The sequence below is a fragment of the Lampris incognitus genome, chromosome 6, assembly GCF_029633865.1.
Source record: "Lampris incognitus isolate fLamInc1 chromosome 6, fLamInc1.hap2, whole genome shotgun sequence".
NCBI lineage: Eukaryota > Metazoa > Chordata > Actinopteri > Lampriformes > Lampridae > Lampris > Lampris incognitus.
In genome coordinates, this window is record NC_079216.1 from 26,353,110 (window position 1) to 26,377,460 (window position 24,351).

At 43.0% G+C, this 24,351-nt stretch overlaps 1 protein-coding gene across 1 annotated transcript in view; it reads right to left on the reverse strand.

The window, feature by feature from the left end:
* The window catches only part of rspry1 (ring finger and SPRY domain containing 1), a 320,762-nt gene extending 296,612 nt beyond the window's left edge, over nucleotides 1-24,150 (reverse strand). The window contains exons 1-3 of the mRNA XM_056282268.1: nucleotides 24,052-24,150; nucleotides 22,484-22,956; nucleotides 21,284-21,336 (exon numbers count right to left, since the gene is read on the reverse strand). Coding sequence (XP_056138243.1) covers nucleotides 21,284-21,336; nucleotides 22,484-22,881 — 451 coding nt within the window. The 5' untranslated portion in view covers nucleotides 22,882-22,956; nucleotides 24,052-24,150. The remainder of the gene's footprint in view (nucleotides 1-21,283; nucleotides 21,337-22,483; nucleotides 22,957-24,051) is intronic.
* Nucleotides 24,151-24,351: the final 201 nt, after the last annotated feature.

The following is a 24,351-nucleotide window of genomic DNA, read 5'->3' on the forward strand; positions in this document are numbered from 1 at the left end:
CTGCCCAACTTCACCCAGTATGTGAACTGCGCAACCAGAGAGGAGAGGACACTAGACTTGACGTATGCTAATGTGAAATTGGCTTACAGCTATTCTCCCCTCCCTCCCCTGAGTAAGTCAGATCACAACCTAGTATATCTGAATCCCTGTTATGTGCCTCTTGTGAAATGGCAGCCTGTGACCACAAAAACAGTGAGGAAATGGTCGAAGAAGGTCTGTGTGAAACTACAGGGCTGTTTTGAGGTAACACTGGTAGGCTCTCTGTGAGCCGCATGGGGATGACCTGGATGGGTCACAGGGTGTGTCACAGACTATATAAACTACTGTATGGACTGCATTGTCCCTGAAAAGACTGTCCATTGTTATTCAAAGAACAAGCCATGGGTAACGAAGGACATCAAAGCCATCCTGAATGAAAAGAAGAGGGTCTTTAGAACTGGCAATAAGGAGGAGTTGAGAAAAATCCAATGGGACCTTAGTGAGAATCAGGGAGGCTAAAGATAATTACAGGAAGAATTTGGAGCAAAAACTCCAACAGAACAACAACATGAGAGAGGTCTGGAGTGGTATGAAGACCATCAATGGTTTCAGGCCGACTGGCAGCAGAGCAGTGGAGGACAGCTTGGACAGGGCCAATGAACTTAATGTGTTTTTTAACAGATTTGACACAATGATCCCTCCCCATCCCCACCCCCCGGTCTCATCTGTTGCCTGCCTTTATCAACCGTCAACTTCACTGCCCCCCTACTTACATCCCCCCAGCCCCAGTGGGGGCCCTACTCCCCCCCCCCTGGATTCTCGGACTAATGGCCCTCTCCAACCTGATGACCCCCACCCCCACCACCACCACCTGTAACACCTACAGTGTGCTTCACGGTTGACCACGTCAGGAGACAGTTGATGAGACTTCAAGCAAGCAAGGCGGCAGGCCCGGATGGTGTTAGCCCCAGGGTGCTCAAAGCCCGTGCCCCCCAGTTATGTGGAGTGCTTCACCATGTCTTTAACATGAGCCTTAGACTTCAAAGGGTCCCCATGCTGTGGAAGACATCCTGTCTTGTTTCTGTGCTTAAAAGGCCGCATCCCAGGGACTCCAAGGACTAGAGACCGGTAGCAATGACTTCACACATTATAAAGACTCTGGAAAGACTCATCCTGGAACAGCTGCAGCCCATGGTCAAGCCACACTTAGACCCCCTCCAGTTCGCCTACAACCCCCGACTGGGAGTTGAGGAATATAATTTTACTGCTTAACCGTCCATATGCCCACCTGGATAAGCCAGCAAGCATTGTGAGGGTCATGTTCTTTGACTTTTTTAGTGCCTTCAACACCATCCGGCCAGCTCTGAGAAGCTGACAGCAATGCAGGTAGATGTCCCCCTTGTGTCCTGGATTGTTGACCACCTTACTGGTATACCACAATATGTGCACTTGCAACATTGTGCGTCAGACAGAGTGATAAGCAACACTGGGGTCCGCAGAGGACAATCCTGTCTCCCTTCCTTTTCACCCTCTACACCACGGACTTCAACTACCACACATAGTCCATGGGCCAGACTATATTTCGGTACACTCAAGGTGGCAAAACTTACTTATAATTTTTGAAAGGATCCATGTCTGTAGATGATATTTTGGTATGATAACCATTCCTGAGTGGCAGCTGTATCACAGTTATCAGCTCATGAAGTTAACCACCCCCTAAAGTAAATTGCATTTTAGACGCTGGTGCATATCCTGGTTTAGCCTCATGGTCAGGACATTTTTCAATGTTCTATAATATTGTCTTTGGTATCATTTTAAAGGGGACCTTCTTAGCTTTCATTCAAGCCCTGTTGTGGATATTTCTCACAAATATAGAGGTCACTTGAGCTCTTCAACCTGTCAATAGCACACATCTTTCTGCAATTTTCGCCTAAACTATATACTTTCTTTTAGCCCTGTGGCATCTAGGAATATCAGGGACACAAAAAACAAAAACTGGAATACTCACAGGACTGTAAAGATTCAGAAAATGTATAATATACCCATACTATTTCATTGTGTGAGGTGATTGTGAGCCTTAAATGAGAACTAGACCAAAGCCAGTTAGGTCACAAACTGGTCTCTATACATTTGTTTAAATACACAATCAAAATACATGATAAAAAGGAATACCATAGTGAGGTAATGAACTTTTTAATATTTTAAACAACATTGACATTTACATATACTTAGTCAATGATACATGTAATCCCATATCATTAGTGGGTATATGTAATGGTAATGGGTAGGGTAATGGGTATATGTGAATATGGTTACATTATTGTTATCAAGCTCTGGGTAACCAAGTCCAGAATCAACATCCTGTGCATCAATAGACTACTACCACAGTAATACCATCAGAATCATCACACTGTCATTCATCAAACTGCTCGTTTCTCGCATCATCTGACTCCCCAAGTTCAAAGTCCAGTTCTGGACCATCCTGCTGTTTTTGGTTACTGCAGGTCTGTAACCTGCACATGTCTGTGCATGGAAGTCCATTTGACAGGCACATGCAGCTTGGCATTTTGCATGAATGCACACACTTGCATGTTAGCATTTCCAAGACCACATCTGGTGCATGTGGGGAGCGCATCCAGTAAATGGCCAGCTTGCCTTCATCGTCTGTCCATCCATACTCAGTAGGGCTTGGCACCACAGGGTTAGCCTGCAGACAGCACTTCCATATTGCTGCCTGATAGTTGGCTCGTTGAACATGCATAAAGAGACATTCTCTACATGGTGGCAGCTGGCTGGACTCAATCTCTCCCCTTTTGGTGCAGAAGAGCTGGTAAAGCAGTTTGTTCACCTCAGCAGTGCTGCTATTAGCAACATACATCCGACAGGTGAACTGCTCAATTTTCTGGAACAGCTCATCACTCACATTCCATGTCTGTCCCAGTTGACTAAAAGTCTCTTGGCAGGAAGTGTGCTTTCTCACTATCTTCAGGGCATTCAGCTTCCCTCGACCAGCGAATGCACTGACAGTGTCGCAGCCTGTGAAGGCATGTAAGCCAATTAAGCTGTCACAGATGCTGTCTCCAAGTGAACTTGCCAGTTTGGTGATGTCGACAAACCGTGTGCGGTTCTGAGTCCCACACTTCTGGTAGATGGGACAGGTGATGTCCTTCTGGAAGCCAAGACAAAGCACCATGACATCAGTGTCCTCAGCTGTGATGATAACTGACTTTGAGCCCGCATTTGCTGCATGCAATGCATGCAGGAGCAGACGGGTGTCAGCTTCTTCATGTGTGGAGTGCAGTTCTGCTGCTTCCTCACACCCATCTTCTGTCAACTTGTAGCAGGTTTCCTCACAGGTCATGTACAACACCTTGCCATGCAGCATAGCTCTGTATCGTGGGAGTTTCCACTCTTCCACCAGAAACTTGATGAGACTGGTCTTGTTGGAGGAACTGCACAGAAACTTTCTCCACTGCTGGACGTGGTGTCCCCCTGCAAGATTCTTGTACTGGAGAGTGATGTCTCCACCCCGGTTCAGTCGTTCAGCATCTTTGATCGAAGTCTGGTGATAGACATCAAAAACAACATCAATCCTCCCACTCTGTGCTCCCTCATGGAGGACCTAGGTCAAGGCTGACTCTGCCACCTGTGCAAAGGTTTTGTTGTTGCCATTCATTTTTTGGACCAGGCTCATCCCATCAATGATGGAAGTAGATGGGATTGGGATGTCTTCTGCAGGAGATACATTCTTTTCAAGCTCTCTGGCAAGTGCAGCCTTGTTTGTTTTTCGTAAGGACCCATCAGCATTTGCCAGTGCCCATGGTAGTGGGCCCAATGGGTAGGCAAGGACATCCTTCAGATTCACCTTCCTGCTTTCAGCCACCAGGATCATGTGACTGAAAAGGTTTCTATCTGCCTTCAGAACCACATCCTGTGCTTTCTTTCCATGAGCTTGTTTTGTGCTGACATTGGAGAATGTTTTCAGACTTTGCTTGGTCATCTTGTCGTGGAATTTCACAGGTGGTGGGTCTGCATCTAACCTTGTTTGCTGGAATGCTTGGTAGGCCTCTTCTCCTTTCTCAAGAGCTCTCAAGAGATCTATGGTCACATCAGGTGGAGCCATGTTGCCAGTGGAGAGGCTAACCAAATCAATCTCATCAGGGGACATAGGATTGAGACAGTTATTCTCCATAAGGTCCATGAGAGACTGGACATCTGCTTCATCTCTCTTGATCCTTGGACTCTGTAGATCTGGATGAGACCATTTGCACCTGCCTTGACCTGCCAGGTCTCTCAGCTGTCTGAGGTACATGCTTCTATACTCAGCTGTGAGATAATATTTGGTCACAGCTCCTGGCTTCAAGCTGAATCCCTTTGTCCCTCCAGCTGTTTGGGTGTCTTTGTTCACCGTTTCTTCTATAGCTTGGTCAACAGGGATTCGGCCAAAGGGATTGGTGGAGCCCAGTTGGACTGAGAAGCCTCCTTCCATGAATTCTGTGTACACATCTGGGTGTGTGATGGGCAGCTCAGACATCTGGGCGTAGTAGTAGGGGAGGTAGCGTGCATAATTCATCCTGTCATAAGCAAAGCACCATGGGATCATTGCTCGAATGCTGGCCAAGTGTAGCATCCAGTCTCCCTCTCTGGATGCTCGGATGAGCCCCAACAAGATTTCAACCATGTCCAAATAGGACATCCAGAAGTTCGAGAGGCTGCCGTTTCCACCTCTAAGGAACTCACGGTAGACTTCAAATAGATCCATGATGCGTGTACAAGAGCTGTTCTCGAGGACCTCCTTCAAAGCATGTTGTGAGACTTCTTTCCCAAGGCTGTCAATGGTCTTCAGTGTCTCATTCAGGTGAACCATGTCATTCCTGTGAGTTTCTTCCAACCAGGACAGGAAACCATTCAAGGTCAGTCGCATGAGAGCCTCATACAGGAGCTTGTGTAGTCGCACTGCCCTGTTGTACTTGCGGCCATCCATAACACCAGCAATTGAGCCTTCTGCAATCATGCCAGACTCAATGCAGAGGTCTTTGAGTCCAGCATCTTGGAAACGCTTTCCTATTATTGCCAGCAGTGTGCAGATGGTGTGGAATACCCCAAGCCTAACGATGATATCATGGAACTTGTCATGGTATTTCCATGTGATCTCGACAGCCTTCGCATACAGGGCTTGGTCAAAGACACAGACAATCTTCCTCAGGCCTAAGCACTGCATGATGCTCAGTGACTGGTTAAGCACCTCGTTGACAGTAGACATTTGTGTCGCTGGAGCATTGATGGTAGGCAGATAGCCTATATTGTCGGGGATGACCGTCATCTCTCCTCGAGTCAGGATGTTGAAGCCTGTCCAGCTGCTGACTGACTGTTCTTCTTGTTGTGACATGCGTGCTAGGACCCAAAGAAGGTTTTTCTCTCTGGCAAGCTTAGTATTGGCTGCAGTATCGGCATCTGACTTTTTGCTTTGTGGTGGCCCTACCCGTTGTCCAGCATTGTAAGTTGGTAACATTGGTGGGGGTCCATCAATGCTTCTCTTCTTTGTTTTGGGAACAGTGGGCATGGGTTGGACAGGAAGTGGGTTGACTGGCTTTGCTTGCACAGCAATCCCATTGACTCTGTGAGATGTTCCCTCACCACTGACAGTTTCTTCAAGACGGTCGATATTGTCCCAGGCTAAAGTTGTGAATACGCCAGGATGGATGTTAGCTGGAAGGGCAATGCCACTCCCTGATGATGAGAGTTTCTGGAGACACAGGGCAGTGTTGATCTCTTCCATCTGTGAATAGGACACACTGTGACCAAGTCGGTTGAGGATGTTTATCAACTCTACATTTCCTGTCAACGATTTGACACTGAATGGCAGAACAATGTGCTTGGAAGGCTTGGTATTTCCACATGCCACTGCATATACTATGTCATGGCCAAATGACTGCAGAAGGCACTGCACTCTCTGGGATGCATGATCAGGATCATTTGAGCCTGTGAGTAGAGAGTACAGGAAGATAATGAGCGACTCTGGAATGGTAGGACATTCTGCTTCTGGTTTGACTTCAGGCGGCCAGGTTTGAGGAACATCTTGACTTTTAATGTCTGCTCTCAATTTGATGGCTGCTTTGGCTATAACATCTTGTGCACTGACACTTTTCAGGGTCTGCAGCTCCCTTTTGAGAGACTGATTTTCTTTGGCAAGTTCCCTCATGGACAAGTTATCGGGATAGAGGAGGAATTTTCCTTTCTCATCAGGGAATATCTGCAAGGCTCCAGCAAACTCACTCTCCAGGTTTCGCCTTATGTGCTTCTTGGTTGATTCCTTGACTTGGGCAATGCCTTAGGAGTTCATTGAAGCTACCAGTCTAGAAGAGAGATCAGTCATTGTCATCACTTGAGGATTGCCAAAAAGCTCCATCCTGATGAAGAGGAACAGCTCATTGTATGCCTTATTCACAGCAGCTTCATACTGGGCTGCAGCATCATCATCTCTCCTTTGGAAACCTCTTCTTTGGTGTAAAGTCTATAGCATGACCTGTGGTTGTGCCCTTCAGCTGCTACAAGGTCTCTACTCACAATGGCAAGGATTCTGCTGTCCCTTTTCTTTGTGGCTGCACTCCTGATCTTTGCATCAGCTCGCAGTTCTCGACACTGCACCAGTACTTCTCTCGTATTCTGTCTCTTGGAATATTTGCTGTTTTTCTGACAAAATATGCACTCTGCACCATAAGTCCTAGATGTACTTGGAGCATGTCGAGCTACTCTCTTAGATTGTTTCTCTTCAGCAGAGACACAACTTTTCTTTTCTTTTGCAAGGAGGCCATCAAGAATTTGCTTCATAGTGAAGATACTGCGACACTTTCTGTGGTAGTAGATTGCTGGAATCTGTCCCTCAGGAATGTCTTTTGCCAGTTTCAAAACTGGTGCATGATTTCGTATCTGAGCTGCCCTGAGCAGAGTTCTCCATGAGTCGACACTTTGTAGTGAAACCAGCTTATCTGTATCATCAGAACAGTGGATAATGCACTCCACCCGTGGGCGCTTTGGTATTGGGTAAAAACTTGCTTGTTCACCAGTGGCCATATTCAGTCAGTTTTCACCTGCCACATACAAACAAATACATGTAACTTAGGTGTATGAACACTACTAAAACAAAGTTTACTTTGCTTCACCAGCGTCATATTACCATTATTTATCTTACATAGCCACAAATAGATACATTACCTAATTGCTATGCAACAGCTGTATTTTGTCCACATGAGGCCGCTAAAATCAACACAAGATGAAAGTTCCTCGTAGCCACTTTAACTAATCATATTAACATATACATTAAAAGAACATGCTAACATTATGGGAAATTAGCTTACAATCTTCTCCAGAGTGAGACAAGAAGATAGATACCAGTTTCCTCTATATGTGTTTAGTAGAAAGCTATCTGGCTGCACGTTAGCCTAGCTTAGCACAATGAATGGAAGTACACAGTACTGGTTATCCTTGGTTGTTGGCCAACTAAGAACTGTCCCAGAGTTTAAGCTAGGCTAATCAGTACCAGGGGTGTTGAAATGCTATATTTGTAAAAATCTGGGCAAATACACAATCGTGAGAGGCACAGAAACAGGTTTCCTGAAAGAAAAATGAAATAGCTGCTCATTTGGAAAGGTTATCATGTATTATTTTACTTCTGTTAGTGTACCGAATAAAATGGCACCAGTGAAGTTGTGTCACCTTGGGTGATATCAATATCTGGTCTGACCCATGGACTAACTGGCTTTGGTCTAGTTAGTTTCTTAGTAATAATGCCCTTCTAATTTAAGGTTCACAATCACCTCACACAATGAAATAGTATGGGTATATTATACATTTCCTGAATCTTTACAGTCCTGTGAGTATTCCAGTTTTTGTGTTTTGTGTCCCTGATATTCCTAGATGCCACAGGGCTAAAAGAAAGTATATAGTTTAGGTGAACATTGCAGAAAGATGTGTGTTATTGACAGGTTGAAGAGCTCAAGTGACCTCTATATTTGTGAGAAATATCCACAACAGGGCTTGAATGAAAGCTAAGAAGGTCCCCTTTAAAATGATACCAAAGACAATATTATAGAACATTGAAAAATGTCCTGACCATGAGGCTAAACCAGGATATGCACCAGCGTCTAAAATGCAATTTACTTTAGGGGGTGGTTAACTTCATGAGCTGATAACTGTGATACAGCTGCCACTCAGGAATGGTTATCATACCAAAATATCATCTACAGACATGGATCCTTTCAAAAATTATAAGTAAGTTTTGCCACCTTGAGTGTACCGAAATAGGAAATTTTGGGCTCTGGCCCATGGACTAACAGAGTCCTGCCATCTTCGGAAGTTCTCTGATGACTCTGCTATAGTCGGATGCATCAGTAAGGGTGAGGAAGCCGAGTACAGGGCTGTGGTGGGGAACTTTGTCACATGGTGTGAACGGAACCATCTGCAGCTTAACATGATGAAGACAAGAGCTGGTTGTTGACCTGAGGAGGGACATGACACCAGTGACCCCTGTCTCCATTCAGGGGGTCAATGTGGACACCGTCGAATACTACAAATACCTGGGGATGTATATAGACAATAAACTGGACTGGGCTAAGAACAGTGATGCCCTCTACAAGAAGGGACAGAGCCGTCTCTACTTTTTGAGGAGGCTGAGGTCCTTCAAAATCTGCCAGACAATGCTCAGGATATGGTATGAGTTTGTGGTGGTCAGTGCTCTCCTGTTGGCTATTGTATGTTGGGGCAGCAGATTGAGGGTAGCGGATGCAAACAGGCTCAATAAACTGATCCGCAAGGCTGGTGACATTGTGAGGGTGGAACTGGATTCTCTGGCGGCGTTGTCTGAGAGGAAGATGCTGGTGAAATTATGTGCCATCATTGACAATCTCTCCCACCAACTCCATGACATGTTGGTTGGGCATAGGAGCACTTTTAGTAATAGACTCATTCTGCCAAAATACACTACAGAACGCCACAGGAGGTCATTCTTGCCTGTGGCCATCAAAATTTACAACTCCTCCCTCAGACTGTAAAAACACTCAGAGTTAATGGTCATTGGACTGGCCCTTCGACTTGTTTTACCCTGTCAGATTTTGTTTGTGCTGTTTGTTTTGTGCTGCAGTAGTACAGTATCGATAGGGTGTTATGTGACCCATGCTTGTTGACATATTTTGTACTTATTCTATTTCTTATTTCATCTTTTATTTCTATTTGTTTCTGTTTTTCTTGTTTCTATTTGTTTCTATTTTCTTATCTTGTTAGTTTTTAGTTTTTTCTTACTAGAGCGTGTGTCTGTAATAGAACCCAATTTCTGCTCGGGGATAAATAAAGTATTCTGATTGATGTTGTGAAGTACTTTTTGTTGTTGTTGCCAGCAGCCATACCAACATGTACCCTGGCTCTGCCAAATGACAGACGCTAAGCAGGTATGGGCTTTGCTAGTATGTCGATGGGAGACCTCCAGGGAAAACGGAGTTGCTGCTCCAAGTGGTGTTGGTGGGCCAGTAGTAGGGCTGGGCGATATGACCTAAAATTCATATTGCGGTATAAATTGAATCCCTTCACGGTAACAGTATATATCGCGATATAAACTTAAGTGTAAAAATTATAATGGAAGTGTTTCTGAATGGGTTATATAGTCCCTTAGCAAAGCTAAATTGATTAAAAAAAAAAACAACAACAACAAAAAAACAAAAACAGATATAATGTAATTTTGAAAACATTTCTTGTGCTGATCTCAAAACTCAAAATTAAAACTCAGCACTCTATGGTGCAAAATAGTGCAAACGAACACAAATAACATTGCTGATATTTTAAATAAAAACAGTACAACAGGCTGTTTTCTATAATGCAAAATAGTGAAAATGTTGTCAACAACAATTGCTCACTTCTTCAAGAACACAAAAATAAAGTGGATATTGTAAACAGTACTTCAAGTAAAAGAGGTTTTCTATAATGCAAATTGCAAAAACAGTGAAAAGGTTGCCAATAATAATTTCTCACTTCAAGAACACAATAATAAACTAGATATTGTAAACAGCACTTCAAGTACAACAGGTTGTTTTCTGTAATGCAAAATAGTGCAAAAGTTACCAAACACTAATTTTTCTACATCTTAAAGAACACAAAAATAAAATAGATACTCTAAATAACACTACTTCAAGTACAACAGGCTTTTGTTCTATAGCGCAAAAGTGTTACTCAACACCAAATTTCTCAAGTTGCAGATATTTTTTTAAGAAAGAAATACTTAAAGTACACTTAGCATCTTTTCAATTAAGAAAAAAACAGCATATTTCAAATTAAAATCAAGCTGCAAACACAAACACTAAACTTTGGTGTTTACTCCAGTTCACTTGCTTCGTGAGGTTGATATAAGGCTCCATGGTGCGACTCGACCACAAGTCCGTAGTAGTTGCGAAATACTTTAATTCACAGAAGTCTTTTTCAACTTTCTCTCGGAGCTGGCCATACAGTTTGGGCATTTCTGTCTCATTAAAGTACTTGCGGCTCGGCACGACGTATCGTGGATCAAGGGTTTTAATCACGTCTTGAAACCCGCTGCGTTCCACTGTTTGGAAAGGGACCATGTCTTTGCATAAGTGTATCGTAATTGCTTTTGTAATGTCAGTCCAACGCTTACTCTTTTTATCATAGGGAGTAATCTTCGAAAAAGCTTGCGCAATAGAGGTCTGCGGTTGGGTAGTAGGGCAAACTTTTTTCTTCCCTCCTGTGTTCGGAGACTGACTGGGCATTTGAGTCGAGCGCATCCTCTGGCTCTCCTCATACTCGAGGACATGTTTTGTTTTTAGATGGTAGAACAAATTGCTTGTGTTACCTTTGTTTGCAGGCACTGTCATTCAACACATCTTGCAAATGACATTTTTCTGCTCACTATCCGACTTTTTAAATCCGAACCAAGTCCAAATCACTGACGTAGCACTGGTCTTTTTAACCAGCTTCTCCTGCTCCGTGGTCTCTGTGCTTGAAGCCATTGTCACACTGAGGCAGATACGATGATGTCATCAACAAGCGTTATCGCGATTGGTCGGTAGAGTCCAAATCTCTACCGTAGGCCAAATTTATATCGTTTATGCCGTCTACCTCATATACCGCGCACCCCTAGCCAGTAGGGGGCAGTCTTCCCTCTGGTCCTAATAATAACAACAAATATCAAATCCCAATGCCCAAGTGCAGCGACGAGGACACTGTGCTGTAGGAGATGCCATACTTTGGATGAAACGTTAAACCGAGATCCTGACTCACTGTGGTCATTAAAGATCCCATGGCACTTATCGCAAAGAGTAGGGGATTCCTCAGTGTCCTGGCAAAATTCCCAACCTAGCTCTCTCCATCTGGCCACCTAATCATCCCTCCGTGTAATTAGCTCAACGATTCCTCCCTCTCCACCTCAAGCTGATGAGTGGTAAGTATTCTGATGCAAAATGGCTGCCATGCATCACCCAGGTGGGTTCTACACATTGGTGGTGGTTGAAGTGAGTTACCACCTTCAATGTGAAGCGATTTGGGTGTCTAGAAAGGCACTATATAAGTGTAATGATTATTATTATTATTACTATTATTATTATTTGTGCTGCCAGATCCTACATGAATGGCGGCTTTTATTTTGACATGGAAGGAAGCCGAGTTTGGCAGTTGTCTTGCATAGGCCACGAAGAAGAAAAAAATCATCCACAAAGAAGAAGATAAAAGGAGCTCACAATGGGAGACACAGAGAGTGTGGTGTGAGCTGCAGATGCGTGCTAATTGAGAGCCAACTAGTCGCTATTAAACCAAAACTGGAGTGGGGAGAGCCACATCTTGCTGCTGGCCGTCTACAGGGATGCCACTGGTGGGCTAATTAATCCTTTTTTGTCGTTAGAATTCATTGTTAGTTAGCATTCTGTTATTAGGCTAATGTTAAAATTGTTAGCTAATCACTCAGATTGCCTTGCTGTGTAGTTTCTCATGTGTAGTTCAGTTAGCTTGAGGTTAGCCATGTTCTGTGCAATTAAGTGGAATGTGTATGGTTATATGTCGAATTAATTTGGTAAAGGATGTAGAATGTGAGAGGTTTATTTTGTTCATACCCTTAAAAAGAATGATTAAGTAAAAAAAAATAGATTTATTTTTCTGTACTTGTGGAATGAAATTAGCAGTAATGGCAGCATTATTTTTTCCTCTCTCTTTGTATTGTAAAGGTTTTCAACCTTACAATTCAATCATCAAAAAGCTTGACAGTTGAAATAATTAAATTAAAACAAGACTAAAGAAGCTGCTGTTTGATTTGTGCCATACATTCCCTGTGGTTGGCTAAGGCCTTTTTCACGTTTGGGCAGGAGGTGAAGCAAATTCCCCTAAATAACTTGACAGTTGAAAACCAACGGTGTTACAGTTGATCAAAGGGCAGCTGTTGATACTCATCACTGCAGCAACAGGACAAGAAGATCAAAGGCTTCAGAAAGTCCAGAAAAGAGAAGAAACATCTCACAGATCAAGATGGCAGAGGAAGTTCTTTGCAAAGCACTGGATCAGCTAAGGAAGGAGAGAACGGCTGCAAAGAGCTGCTTCACGAAGCGGGCCAACTACTTCAGTCGGAAGGCAGGCACTTTAACTGAATCGGACCTAAGAAAATAATTTGCGAAGTTCTCTGCCGATGCGCGGAGGGTCATTGAAGCTAATTCTGATTTCAGAACTGGGGCTATTGTTAGAGGTTGAAGCCAAAGCTGAAGATGGTGAAAAGGCATTGCTTGAGAGGGAGCAGGAGACAAACCTTGAGAGGGTCACTAGTGACTGTGAGAAAAGGTTTGATGAGGTAAAGGAGATTGTTCAAGCTAACCTCTGGACTAGATATGGGCTAGATGAGCTGGTAGCAGCATTTGGATAAGGTGAAAAGGTCTGTGAACATGCTTACAAAATAGTTGTAGAAAGCATTAACTGTGAAGGCTATGAAGTTCATCTAACTGTACTGGAGAAATTGATCAAGGAAGCATCTAAAGCTCTGTCAGTCTGGGAGCCATGGATCCCTGCAACAGAGGGAAGTGACTTTCAAAAAAGAATCAAGGGCCTGAAAGTAGCCATCAATGAGTTTGAGGTAAGAAAGGCTGAGTTTGCCAGAGCAAGGAGGGTTGCTGAGGAAGAGCAGGCTTCAGCAGCTATAGGGGCGAGAACAGAACCGACCAGACAGACAATGCCAACGGTGACAATTAAGCCAACTAAGCTACCTAAATTTAGTAGCTGCAAGAGAGATTTCTATCGCTGGAAGAAGGACTGGGAAAGCCTGTAGGGTGAGCCGACCGGTTCAGCTGAGGTCAAAAAGGTTCAGCTTCTTGACAGCATGGATGAGAAGATTGCTAGAGACCTTAGGCTGTCGATTTACAACACAGCTGAGGACATATTCAGAGTGCTGGCAAACAGGCATGGTAATAGGTCCACCATCGCTTTAGAAATTATTGAAGAGCTGGAGGAAATCCCGCCTGTGAAAGGAAACCAGCCAAGGAAAGTGATAGACCTAATTCAGACGGTAGAGAAAGCCCTTTCAGATCTCACGGATCTTGGGAATACTGGTGCCATCAAAAACCCACTGGTGGTAAGGTCCATAGAGAGCAAGCTTCCTGAACTTGTGAGGAAAGACTGGTTTGTGTTCATGGTTGATCCCAATAATGGTGTCACACAAGACAATCATTTTGACATGCTTCTCACATTCCTGAAAAGGCAGAAGGAGATCTTTGAGAGACTGGAGCACCTTAAAATCATAGACAAATCAAAGAAATCAGATAAAGCAGAGAGGAAATTTAACAAAGAATATGCCTCAACTAAAGCCACCAAGAAAGGTGAAACTGAAGATGGGTGTGTTGTCTGTGGAGATGAGAAACACAAAGACAAGATTTTCTTCTGCCAAAAATTGAAAGGCTTGAAGCCGTCAGAAAAGGAAACTGTAGTTAAAATGATTGCTGCATGCAGGGAGTGCTTAGAATGTCATAAGAATGATGACGGCTGTAGAGATTCCTATCTGTGCAGAAACAAGGACTGCAGAAAGAGAGGGTCGTCAGATCATCACTCCTTTCTCTGCCCAAGAGGAGAAGCCAAGAGAGGTGACCAGGAGGAAATGCAGAAAGACAGCAGAAACAAAAAGGGCCTAACAGAGGAACAGTAGAAGTTCTTGAGTGAACTTTCCCCAGAGTTAGCACAAAGGTGCAGAAAGGTATTCACCAGCAAGTCTGCAAAGGTAAACTGCGCTGCTAAGTCCCAGTTGGGAATTCTGAAAGAAAGTGGGCTGCAGGAGCTCCCTGTTATCATGATGCTGATGGACGTAACTGTTAATGCAGGGCAGAAGATTGGGACCTTGGTAGACCTGGCTTCAGACACCAACTATATCACCCATGAAGCTGCCAACAGGTTGAATCTGAGGAGTGAAAAGATTACACTAGTTGTGCATGGAGTCAGTGGAATGAGTAGCCACAAGAATATATCTGCTCAGGCTCTGAGTCAAAACCCCTAAGGGAACTGAGAAAGCTCATGAACTTGTATGCTATGGCCTGAAGGAAATTGCCAAAATTAACAAGTTAGTCAGGCCTGAACAGCTTAAAAGATTATTCCCAGAAGTTGAGCTCGAAAAGCGAAAGAGACCTGAGAAGATTGAGTTGCTTATCAGTCACAAAGAAGGGAGACTCGTCCCGCAAAGGGTTAAAGATGTGGGAGACCTTGTTTTGTGGGAGAGCCCTCTTGGTAAGACTCTGGGCAGGGCACACCCTGACCTGTTTGAGGAAATAAATGTGACCGTACGTAAGTGGAAGACACACTTTGCTCATTCCATGAGAACAGCTGCTGTCAAGTATGAGGAGGTAACTGGTGAAGTCCCCTTCAAAACAAAGACAATTCACCTGCAAAATGCTATGGTTGAGACCAAGCATACAGGTGCTAGTCACTGAGACTTTCTGGGATGGTGGAAGTGGGACAGCATCGGAGCAGCCTGTGAGCCAAAGTGTGGTGGATGCCGCTGTGGGAGCTACCAACCTGGAGGAAAGGAGATGACTTAGCAGAAGAAAGGGAGCTTGAAATCATAAAAGAAGGCCTCACATGGAGGATGAACATCAAATTTCCATATTGCGATGCCAGGTACCCTTGGACAATGGATCCTACTTCCCTTCATGATAACAGGAGTGGAGTTGAGGCCACCTTTCTGAGAACAGAAAAACGGTTCAGGAAAGAGCCTGAGTGGCTCGCCGCCTACACAGCTCAGGTCCATGAGATGGTTGAGCGGGGAGCTGCAAAGAAGCTCACAGAAAAGATGACTAATGACTGGAAAGGACCAGTATGGTATGTGAGCCACCTAGTGGCACCAAATCCCCACTCTGTCACAACTCCAGTACAGCTTGTTTGGAACAGTAGTATGAATGTATTTTTTTTTTTTTTGGAGAACCTCTACGCATATAAAGACAAGTTGTATATCAGCAAATCTCTTAGTAACACCAACATGTTTGTTGTGAAATACTGTTTTACTTAGAGGTGATGTATCTCTAAGCATCTTGTATGACGACCTCTATCCAGAAGGGTAAAATGTATTGCAGTTATTAATCTATGCATGTAAAAAAAAAGATAACTTCTTAAGTTACACCAACAACGATGTCGTGAAACACTTTCGTACTTAGAAGTGAAGAATTTATTCTAGCTATTTAGTCTAACCAACTCTGAGATCCAAAAAGATGACAAGAAAACCATCAGAAAGGCTGCACCCACATATGATTTACAGGCAGTAGGACCGCCACATCACACAGAGCTCCCTGATTTATTGAGAGCTACTGGAGCATTGAAATTTTGAGATCCTGAATACAGGCGCAGCGTTGAACAAGGAGGCTTGATTTTTTTTCTCAGATAATTTGAATTTCTCATAGCTGTAAGAGTAATGCTAAATTTTTCACAAATGCCATGACTACTACTACTTTCAGCTGTTCCCGTTAGGGGTCGCCACAGCAGATCATCTGTTTGCATCTCTTCCTGTCCTCTGCATCTTCCTCTGTCACACCAGCCACCTGCATGTCCTCTCTCACCACATCCATAAACCTCCTCTTTGGCCTTCCTCTTTTCCTCTTCCCTGACAGCTTCACATTCAGCGTCATTCTTTTTCACGAATGCCACTAAAAAAAAAAAGAAAAGAAGAAGTTGCCTACCCCAGTTTTAAGCCTCTCAATGACAATAAACGGATGTGCCATATTATATTATTAAAATTACATTTCCATTTTCTCAGTTACCAGACCCTTCAATTCACTGTTTTTAGTCCACTGCGCTACTCATGCACCTATTTATGTGTTAATATAGATCACTGGGGGGCGCTAGTGCACAGAGAATGGAGTAGGCAGCATTTCTTTCAGCTCCAGAACTCTCCTGAAAGTTAAAACTTTAATGCCTTACTTATCAAGGAACAGAAATGCAGGAGTTAATTATAGTGCAGCGGAATATGATAAGAATTGAACAGAAGAAAAAGAATAAAAGCACCTCTATGATAAATGAAGTTGGGGAATGGTGATAGCGAGTAAGCTAGCAAAAGCATGGTGGCACTAACCCAACAAGAAGCTAGCCCTGATAATACACACTAAGTGAAGATCACAGTTGTAAGGGCAAAATTGATGATTCTTAATAAAGAGTAATAATTTTCCATTTGTTCCAATGCAACCATTGCAGTAAATTTCCACTGTGCTTCTTTTACATCAAGGCCAAGTACCAAGTACCAGCTCTTTCTCTAGGAACAGATAGTCTGAGACAACAACTGACTGGTATATAACAAGCTGTTGGACATACTATATCAGAGAACCTAGTCAAGGACGAAACCTCACCTCACCCTGAACTTTTCCATTCAAAGCCTATTTGTGTATGCATGCCAAGTTAAAAGTGAAATGAAGACAAAGATCAGGGCTTATTCCTTTTAGGGGGGTGAACCCATATGCATATGTGTGGTTGAATAAAGCTTTATGAACAGACAGATTGCTGTAGAACTGGGTTTTTATTCTCACCAACGTTGTTAGCAACATTGCTACGACACAGCTACAACTCCTTCCATAAATGATATCACTCCTGTTCTTCAGCAACTCCATTCGCTCCCTGTTAAATACCATACTGACTTCAAGATACTGCTTCTCACCTTTACGGTCCTTAATAACCTAGCTCCTTCGTATCTTTATGAACTCCTTCATATCCACACGGCCTCCCGCACTCTCAGATCCTCTTCTGCTCTCCAACTCACTACACCATTGGCCCGCTTGACTACCATGGGGTCTAGAGCCTTCAGTCATTCTGCCCCCCGCCTATGGAACTCTCTCCCACAAGACATTTGCAACATTGATTCTCTTTCAACCTTCAAATCCCATCTCAAAACATACCTTTTCAAACTAGCGTATTCAGTCTGATAGACGCTTCATTGAGTTTTGTGCAGATGATGATTTTATACTTATGTGTTGTACTAACTTTTTATTGTCTACCCTGTTTGTTTTGACTTTATGCTGTCTGATACAGTGCTGCTTGTCTTTTTTTTTTAACTGTGTTCTGTAAATTGTCATTGAGTGCTCTGAAAAGCACCTACAAATAAAATGTATTATTATTATTATAAGGGTGGGGATACCTGCCATCAGCTTAGACTGAAGAGGTCACTAGATGAGTGATGAAACGTTTCTGTCAATAAATGTGTCCATATGAACGGATTCAACTTTCTTTGATTTTATTACCTGGATTATTGAGCATGCATAAAGACATTGTGGCTGGTGATTTCAACAGCACTAATCTGAAGCAAGTCCTGCCATGATTCCACCAACACATCAGCTTCCCTACCCGCAGTTCGTAACACACCTGACTATGTTTACGCTACATCCGAGAAGGATATAAAGCCCTCCCCCGACCTCCCTTTGGCAAATTAGATCATGCCTCAATCCTCCTGCTCCTCGATTACAGGCAGAAACTAAAATGGACAGGCCTGTGATGTGACGTAGTCACCATTGGCCCAACCAATTAGAGTCCGTTTTGTGACATTGCTTCCAAATTACAGACTGGCAAGTCTTCCGGGATGCGGAAAAAACAACATTGATGAATACACAGATACCATCATCGGCTATATTGACAAATGCATTGATGATGCTGAACAAACATTCTCAACTCAGTAGCCATGGGTAAACGGTGATATCAACACCATGCTTTGGACGAATACAGGAAAACTCAATGCAAGGTCTGTAAGATGATCAATGCTGCTAAGGAACAAAATATGGACAATGTGGAGTCACACTACTATGGCTGCAACTACAGAGACATTTGGAATGGACTGAGAACTATCACGGACTATAAAGAGTTAAGTCAAGTCAATTTTATTTGTATAGCCCAATATCACAATACCAACAGTGTTGTAGAATTGCCTGCATATCTCCTAGATGAACTGAATACTTTTTATGTACACTTTGAGGACAACACATCTGCCTCTGTCACAGATATGCAAAAGGTCCAGGACTCCTCCCCACTGGAAATAACTAAGAGTAGACGTGCAAATACTTCAAAAGGATCAATCCATGTAAGGCTCCTGGTCCAGACAGTATCCCAGGCCGAGTTCTCAAGGCTAGATAGCAGATGTGTTCACAGACATGTCTAGATGCATGCTCAAAAATCCAGGTAAGGTAATCCCAGAAAGCTGAATCAGTTCATCTAGACACAACGTTTACAGGGTCTGGCTATTCCTCGCATGACCAACACTGAGCAATCTTTGCAAATAGCAACTCTGCTATCCGATTCGGACACTTGAAAAAACCTCCACACTGCAGACATGTTGCACATCACTCACGCTCAATGCAAGAGATGCTGGAACACTGTGCCAGGCATTTTGTCAACAGTTTGTGTAGCATGTGATTAATTAAAGCCTCATCTTATCAGCCTATCATATCGGCAAATTTTGGGCTGATGCCGATATTTCGTTTTAACGCCTTTATCTGCCAATACCAATGACATGCTGATATCATCGTGCATCCCTAGTCAGAACCATCTCAGGGAGGTTCCTCTGTGTGCATAATGTTCTTACCAGGGTCTATTGGTCTATGGTGCCTAAACCATTGCAAATGGGCAAATGTTCACCAGCAATGGCCTCTTGCATGCTAGAGAAGGGTCCTCTTCAGCTATGAATGCCAGTTTCTGCTACCCGGGCAGATGGAAGGGGGCTGCTATAGCGCAGTGAGGGTGAGCAGTTTGCTGACACCAATATTGATGAAAGAGTGGCCTATGGAAGCAGTAGGGTTTTGGTATGGGCAGGCATATCTTATGGACAAAGAATGCAGGTGCATTTTTTTCAACAGCAATTTGAATGCATGGAGATAACAGGATGAGATCCTGAGGCTCATTCTTGTGCCATGCATCCACCACCATCAACTCAAGTTTCAGCATAATAATGCATGGCCACATGTTGCAAGGACCTGTACCGAATATCTGGCAGCTGAAAATATCCCAGTTCTTCCATGGTCTGCATACTCACCAGACAATATTACCTATTGAGCATGTTTGTGATGTTGTGGACAGGCACATACAACAGTGTGTACCAGATCCCAACAATTCCGCACAGCCATTGAAGAGGAGTGGGACAACATTCCACAAGGCACAAAAACCAACGTGATCAACTCTATGCAAAGATGTTTTACACTGTACGAAACAAATGGTGGTCACACCAAATACCATTTTGTAAATCTGTTTCATTGTGTTTTGGGGGGCATCTGTGAACAAGCGAGGATATTTGTAGTCAAAAATGACATGAAATCGATAGATAAGTGGCTAATAAATCGTTTTCAATTCATGTACTTCCATTGTGATCTGTAGCAAGAGTAGGTTGCAGGTTGAGGAGAGCCTTGAGAGGTGGAGGTATGCACTGGAGAGAAGAGGAATGAAAGTCAGTAGGAGCAAGATGGAATATCTATGCATGAATGACAGGGAGGACAGTGGAATGGTGGGGATGCAAGGAGTAGAAGTGACGAAGAATTTACTTATTCAGAATTTACTTGTTCATCCAACAGCAATTGCCCTTGATGAAATTCGTGGCAACACAGGGACTCACAGGGAATTCAGCCAGGCATTGGTACACAAATTTTACAGCGACACCACCAGTCACTTTAAGCCCCCACTGTATAGCTGCTTGCTAGGCAGGAAAACCTGCTGTTGTCATGACCTGCTTGTCCTATTGCTCAATTTCAAATTCACCCCACCAAAATATCACGAAATATGTCCTCATCCATCCCAACCTCTATTGTATCTCTCTCTTTCGGCTGGCTACTTCTGCGTTTTGTATTTTACTTTTTAAAAATGAGGAAAATGAATTCTAAATGAAGTAGTCTATAAGCAAATGTGTATTGCTGACAACTCTTCCTCATTGAAAATGGACTCCTGCCTGCTATACCTTGTTCTCTCCCCTTTAAGGCATAACAGAGAATCAAGAAAAGTAAGAGCTTGTATTTCTCAGATTGAAATCCCCTCAGATGACATCAGTAGGTTAATTTTCAGCCTATCCATGGCGCTCCCCTGTGACACTGAGTAAACAGAAATGGCACCATCCTTCTGAGCATTACTGAAGACTGATATACGTAAAATTTAAAAACTAGCACCCATGACATTTTAAAAACAAAACTTTACCAAAAGCTTTCATAGTAAACTTAAAACGTTGTATATACTTGATAGGAAAAAAAACTAATTTGCTGCAAGCCAGAGGTCAAGCTGTTCAATAAGGATAGTCAATAGCAACTTTGTTTTGGAAGCAGGCATGGCATGGCTTTAAAGTGGCTTTTCTGCAGTTGTACAGCTGTTGATCATTTGCTCTTAGAAACTCTGAGGGAAAATTCAAGGACCTTTGTCCCTCTAATGAATCAACCTGCTTTCAGGTCAGTTTAACATAATGAGCCAACCACTAAAACAGAAGGAAAAACAAAACATGTTTTGTTATTTCATTAGAAGACATGGAGGCACACACATGGTAGAATTCAAACTAACTGTAGTTGTCATAATTAGCATAGTGTCAGTTAATATCCATCCAAGATGGCCACACCTTGTCATGGTGCGTTGCGCTGACCCATTTGATATCTAGTGCTGTTCTTTGATGTGTGTATTATATGTCTGGCCTCCATATTTTTTTCAGTGTCCATGTAGTAAACTGTAGCAGTATGTAGGTCTATACATTAACTTAACCCTATTCAAATCCAACTGTGGCAAACCATCGACGACAAAGCTGATTAATCCAAACTTTTATCATAGCTCACAATGTTTGACTATGTCTATTTCTCACCTGTCTCTGCCATCTCATGCAAGGTGATCATGGAGTAGGGCGGTTCTTGGTCACTGAAAAACAGGACAGAGGGAGTTTGCAAAGAATCTCACAACACACAGTTATAATGAGTAACCTATTTATGTGTATATACATACTCATTATGTAAAATGTTTTGCATATATCTTGCAACCAAAGTTTAATATTTATGTTTTGCTCACTATTAGGATGCATTTCTGCCATCCATACATATCACAAGATTCTGTCCAGGAGAATTCTTTTCAACATCTTTGACCATTCCAAGAGCCAAAATATACTATTGATCATGAACATGACCCATGAACCCATGCATCTGGCAAGAACTAAATTACAAAATATTAAAGCAGAGAAACCTATGATAACCTTTGTTTATACGCTATAGACTCATGAGTTCAGGGAGCTTTCCAAGGCTGTCAGAAGAACCCAACAATATGCATGAATATTTCTATCTCTGTAAGCCTGAAGGAGGGAAAAATAGTGAGTGTGCTCATAACCCATTCTTGGATGAATGAAGATTAAAATAAAAATGAACATTGGCTGGCGACTCTACATATATCGGAGGAGACATGCAATAGTCTGCAGCCCTCCCGGGATCAGCAGAGGGGTTGGAGCAGCAGCCGGGACAGCTTGGAAGAGTAGGGTAATTTGGCCAGATGCAATTGGGGAGAAAAAGGGCGGAAAAAAATCCACAAAAAAAAAAAGAGCATTAAGTGATAACGTTGATCAGTTCTTTGAGTAAGTACATCCCACTACAGTAACTCACTTGTAGCACTATGAGCATTGTTTTAAATTTAAACTGTATTAACAATAAAATGTTTTGGGCTGCATTCCAGAGTGGTCAGAAGCCTGCTTCTGGTGTTTCTCACATAGAACCTGAACCTGAGCACAAGTTCAAGACATTGTTTGTTGTTTGCATCAGTAGTGAAAGACATATAAGGATCCAGTATCAGCACATTATTTTGACTCAATACACACTTAAAATCTGTTATCCATATCCTCAAGTGTCATCAAAGTATATGATTGCCTTCCGACAAAGCAATAAAACAGCTGATTTTATTAGTAAATACAGTGAGTGAAGGCTGTGGTTGGAATAAAAATATCTGCATAGTCTTAGTCGCTGACGGCACACATCAGGAACCAGTGCAATACTCATTATATTCAAGCGCGATTCGTTGAACTCACTTGTCAACAAGTGTCCTGATGACAGCCAGTGTATCCAGCACCAGTCCATCCACATTTTGTTTCTTCCGTCTTGGTTCATGGGGTCCGCGGCCTCGCCTTGGTGGCCGAACAGGGTCCCTGGGCCTACTGCTTCGAGCCTCTCCAGCATCAAAACCCACACCTGTACCGTGATCCATTCGCCTGGCCTGGCTTCGAGTTCCCCGTGAAGACCCATGGTGCTGGTCTTCCAAGTCACTGTCCTCCCGACACACACAGCTGTTACCCATGCTTATGATGCCAGAGAACACACTGGCAAGGGTCTCCCAAAGCAGAGGAAGGGGTTTTGTGGAGAAAAGGAACAGCAGAACCTGTGCAAGGCTCCAGCAAGCACAAAAAATTATCCAGGTGACTACTACCATATCATTTGGAGCATAGTTTGGTGATGTCTCATCCCAATGGGCCAGGTAGGGTCAGCGTCACCAATCATACTGGTGCTGGACAGAGAAATTGGATTGGTGAGGCCCGACAAAGAATTTGATTAGTGAGGCGTAAGACTAAATGGACAAGGAAGAGTCAGATGATAGATAGATAGATAGATAGATAGATAGATAGATAGATAGATAGATAGATAGATAGATAGATAGATAGATAGATAGATAGAATGGAAAAAGTCTCAACATTAAAAATGCTGTCAATATCGGAGCCAGTTTTCTTTCTTAACTTACAAACCTAAGGGGTTATCACAAATTGACATCATCGAGTGGAAGTGGAAATAGGGCATGTAGCTACAATCCAGCTGGCCATAAAGGACAAACGTACAGCCATCGGTTAATTACACAGCAGCACTCAATGAATGCTGCATAGCAAACCATGAATAAAGTATTATATAAGACATTACAATTATGTAGAACGTAGCCTGGCAACATAAATAATAAAGTAAGATTTGGTGCTGAAAGGAAATCGGTTCCCTCGGAAGAAGAGATAAATTATATACTTTTAATCACTTTTCACTTTCAAATCGTAGGTCGGGGCTCCACGCTCATCAATTAACTACAACCAAAACACATATTACGAACCAGACATACCTACACAGCTGACAGACGTCTCAAAGTTAGCCGACTAGCTAGCTAGCCATCCAAAAAGCTTCTTTAAGGGCTTACTATCAGGCAAGTTAGCAATTTCTAAATACCTGCCATGACACAGAAAACATTAGCAGCTTATATCATTTTTAGTTGGTACAGTGAATCTACTTTATTTACACCTAATTGCATGAAAAACATACTTACTTAACCACCACCTTGAAAACAATATTCAGTGTGCCCGAGCCGGCAAAATGGAGCAAATAATATATCCAGATATGTACCCGTATGTGGCTACCTAACAAGCTAACTATCCTACAAGCAAACCGATGATTCTTTAGCAACCTAACTAAATAAGTTAGCGAGCTAACGTTAGTAGCAAAGCTTTGTGCGTTCTAGCCAAAAGGAGGGTGACAATAGCATATAAAGAGGAATTTCGATAATCAGCGTATATTTTATCATCCACGTCTGTCCTTAACTTGCTCAGCATAGTTATTCAACAGCATTTACCTAAAGCCTCGTATATATTTTGTTTAACGAGAGCTTCACAGTTGCCAGCTAAGTTCCGTACCGTTGTCAGCTCTAACATAACCATCAGTTGTCGATGCGGGGGCGAAGACTGAGTTGAAGATAGAAGGATATTGCATATTCGATGGCTATTCGCTTAGCCCGGCAGGGGGAAGCTGTCTTAAGGGAGCGGTAATGCCGAGTTCGCGCGAGAAGCCAGACAGATATTCAGCTGTTCCAGGGGGTTGGTGGGCAGATGAAGCTTCTTGACTTTACGGACGGAACAAGGGGGTCCACAGTTTA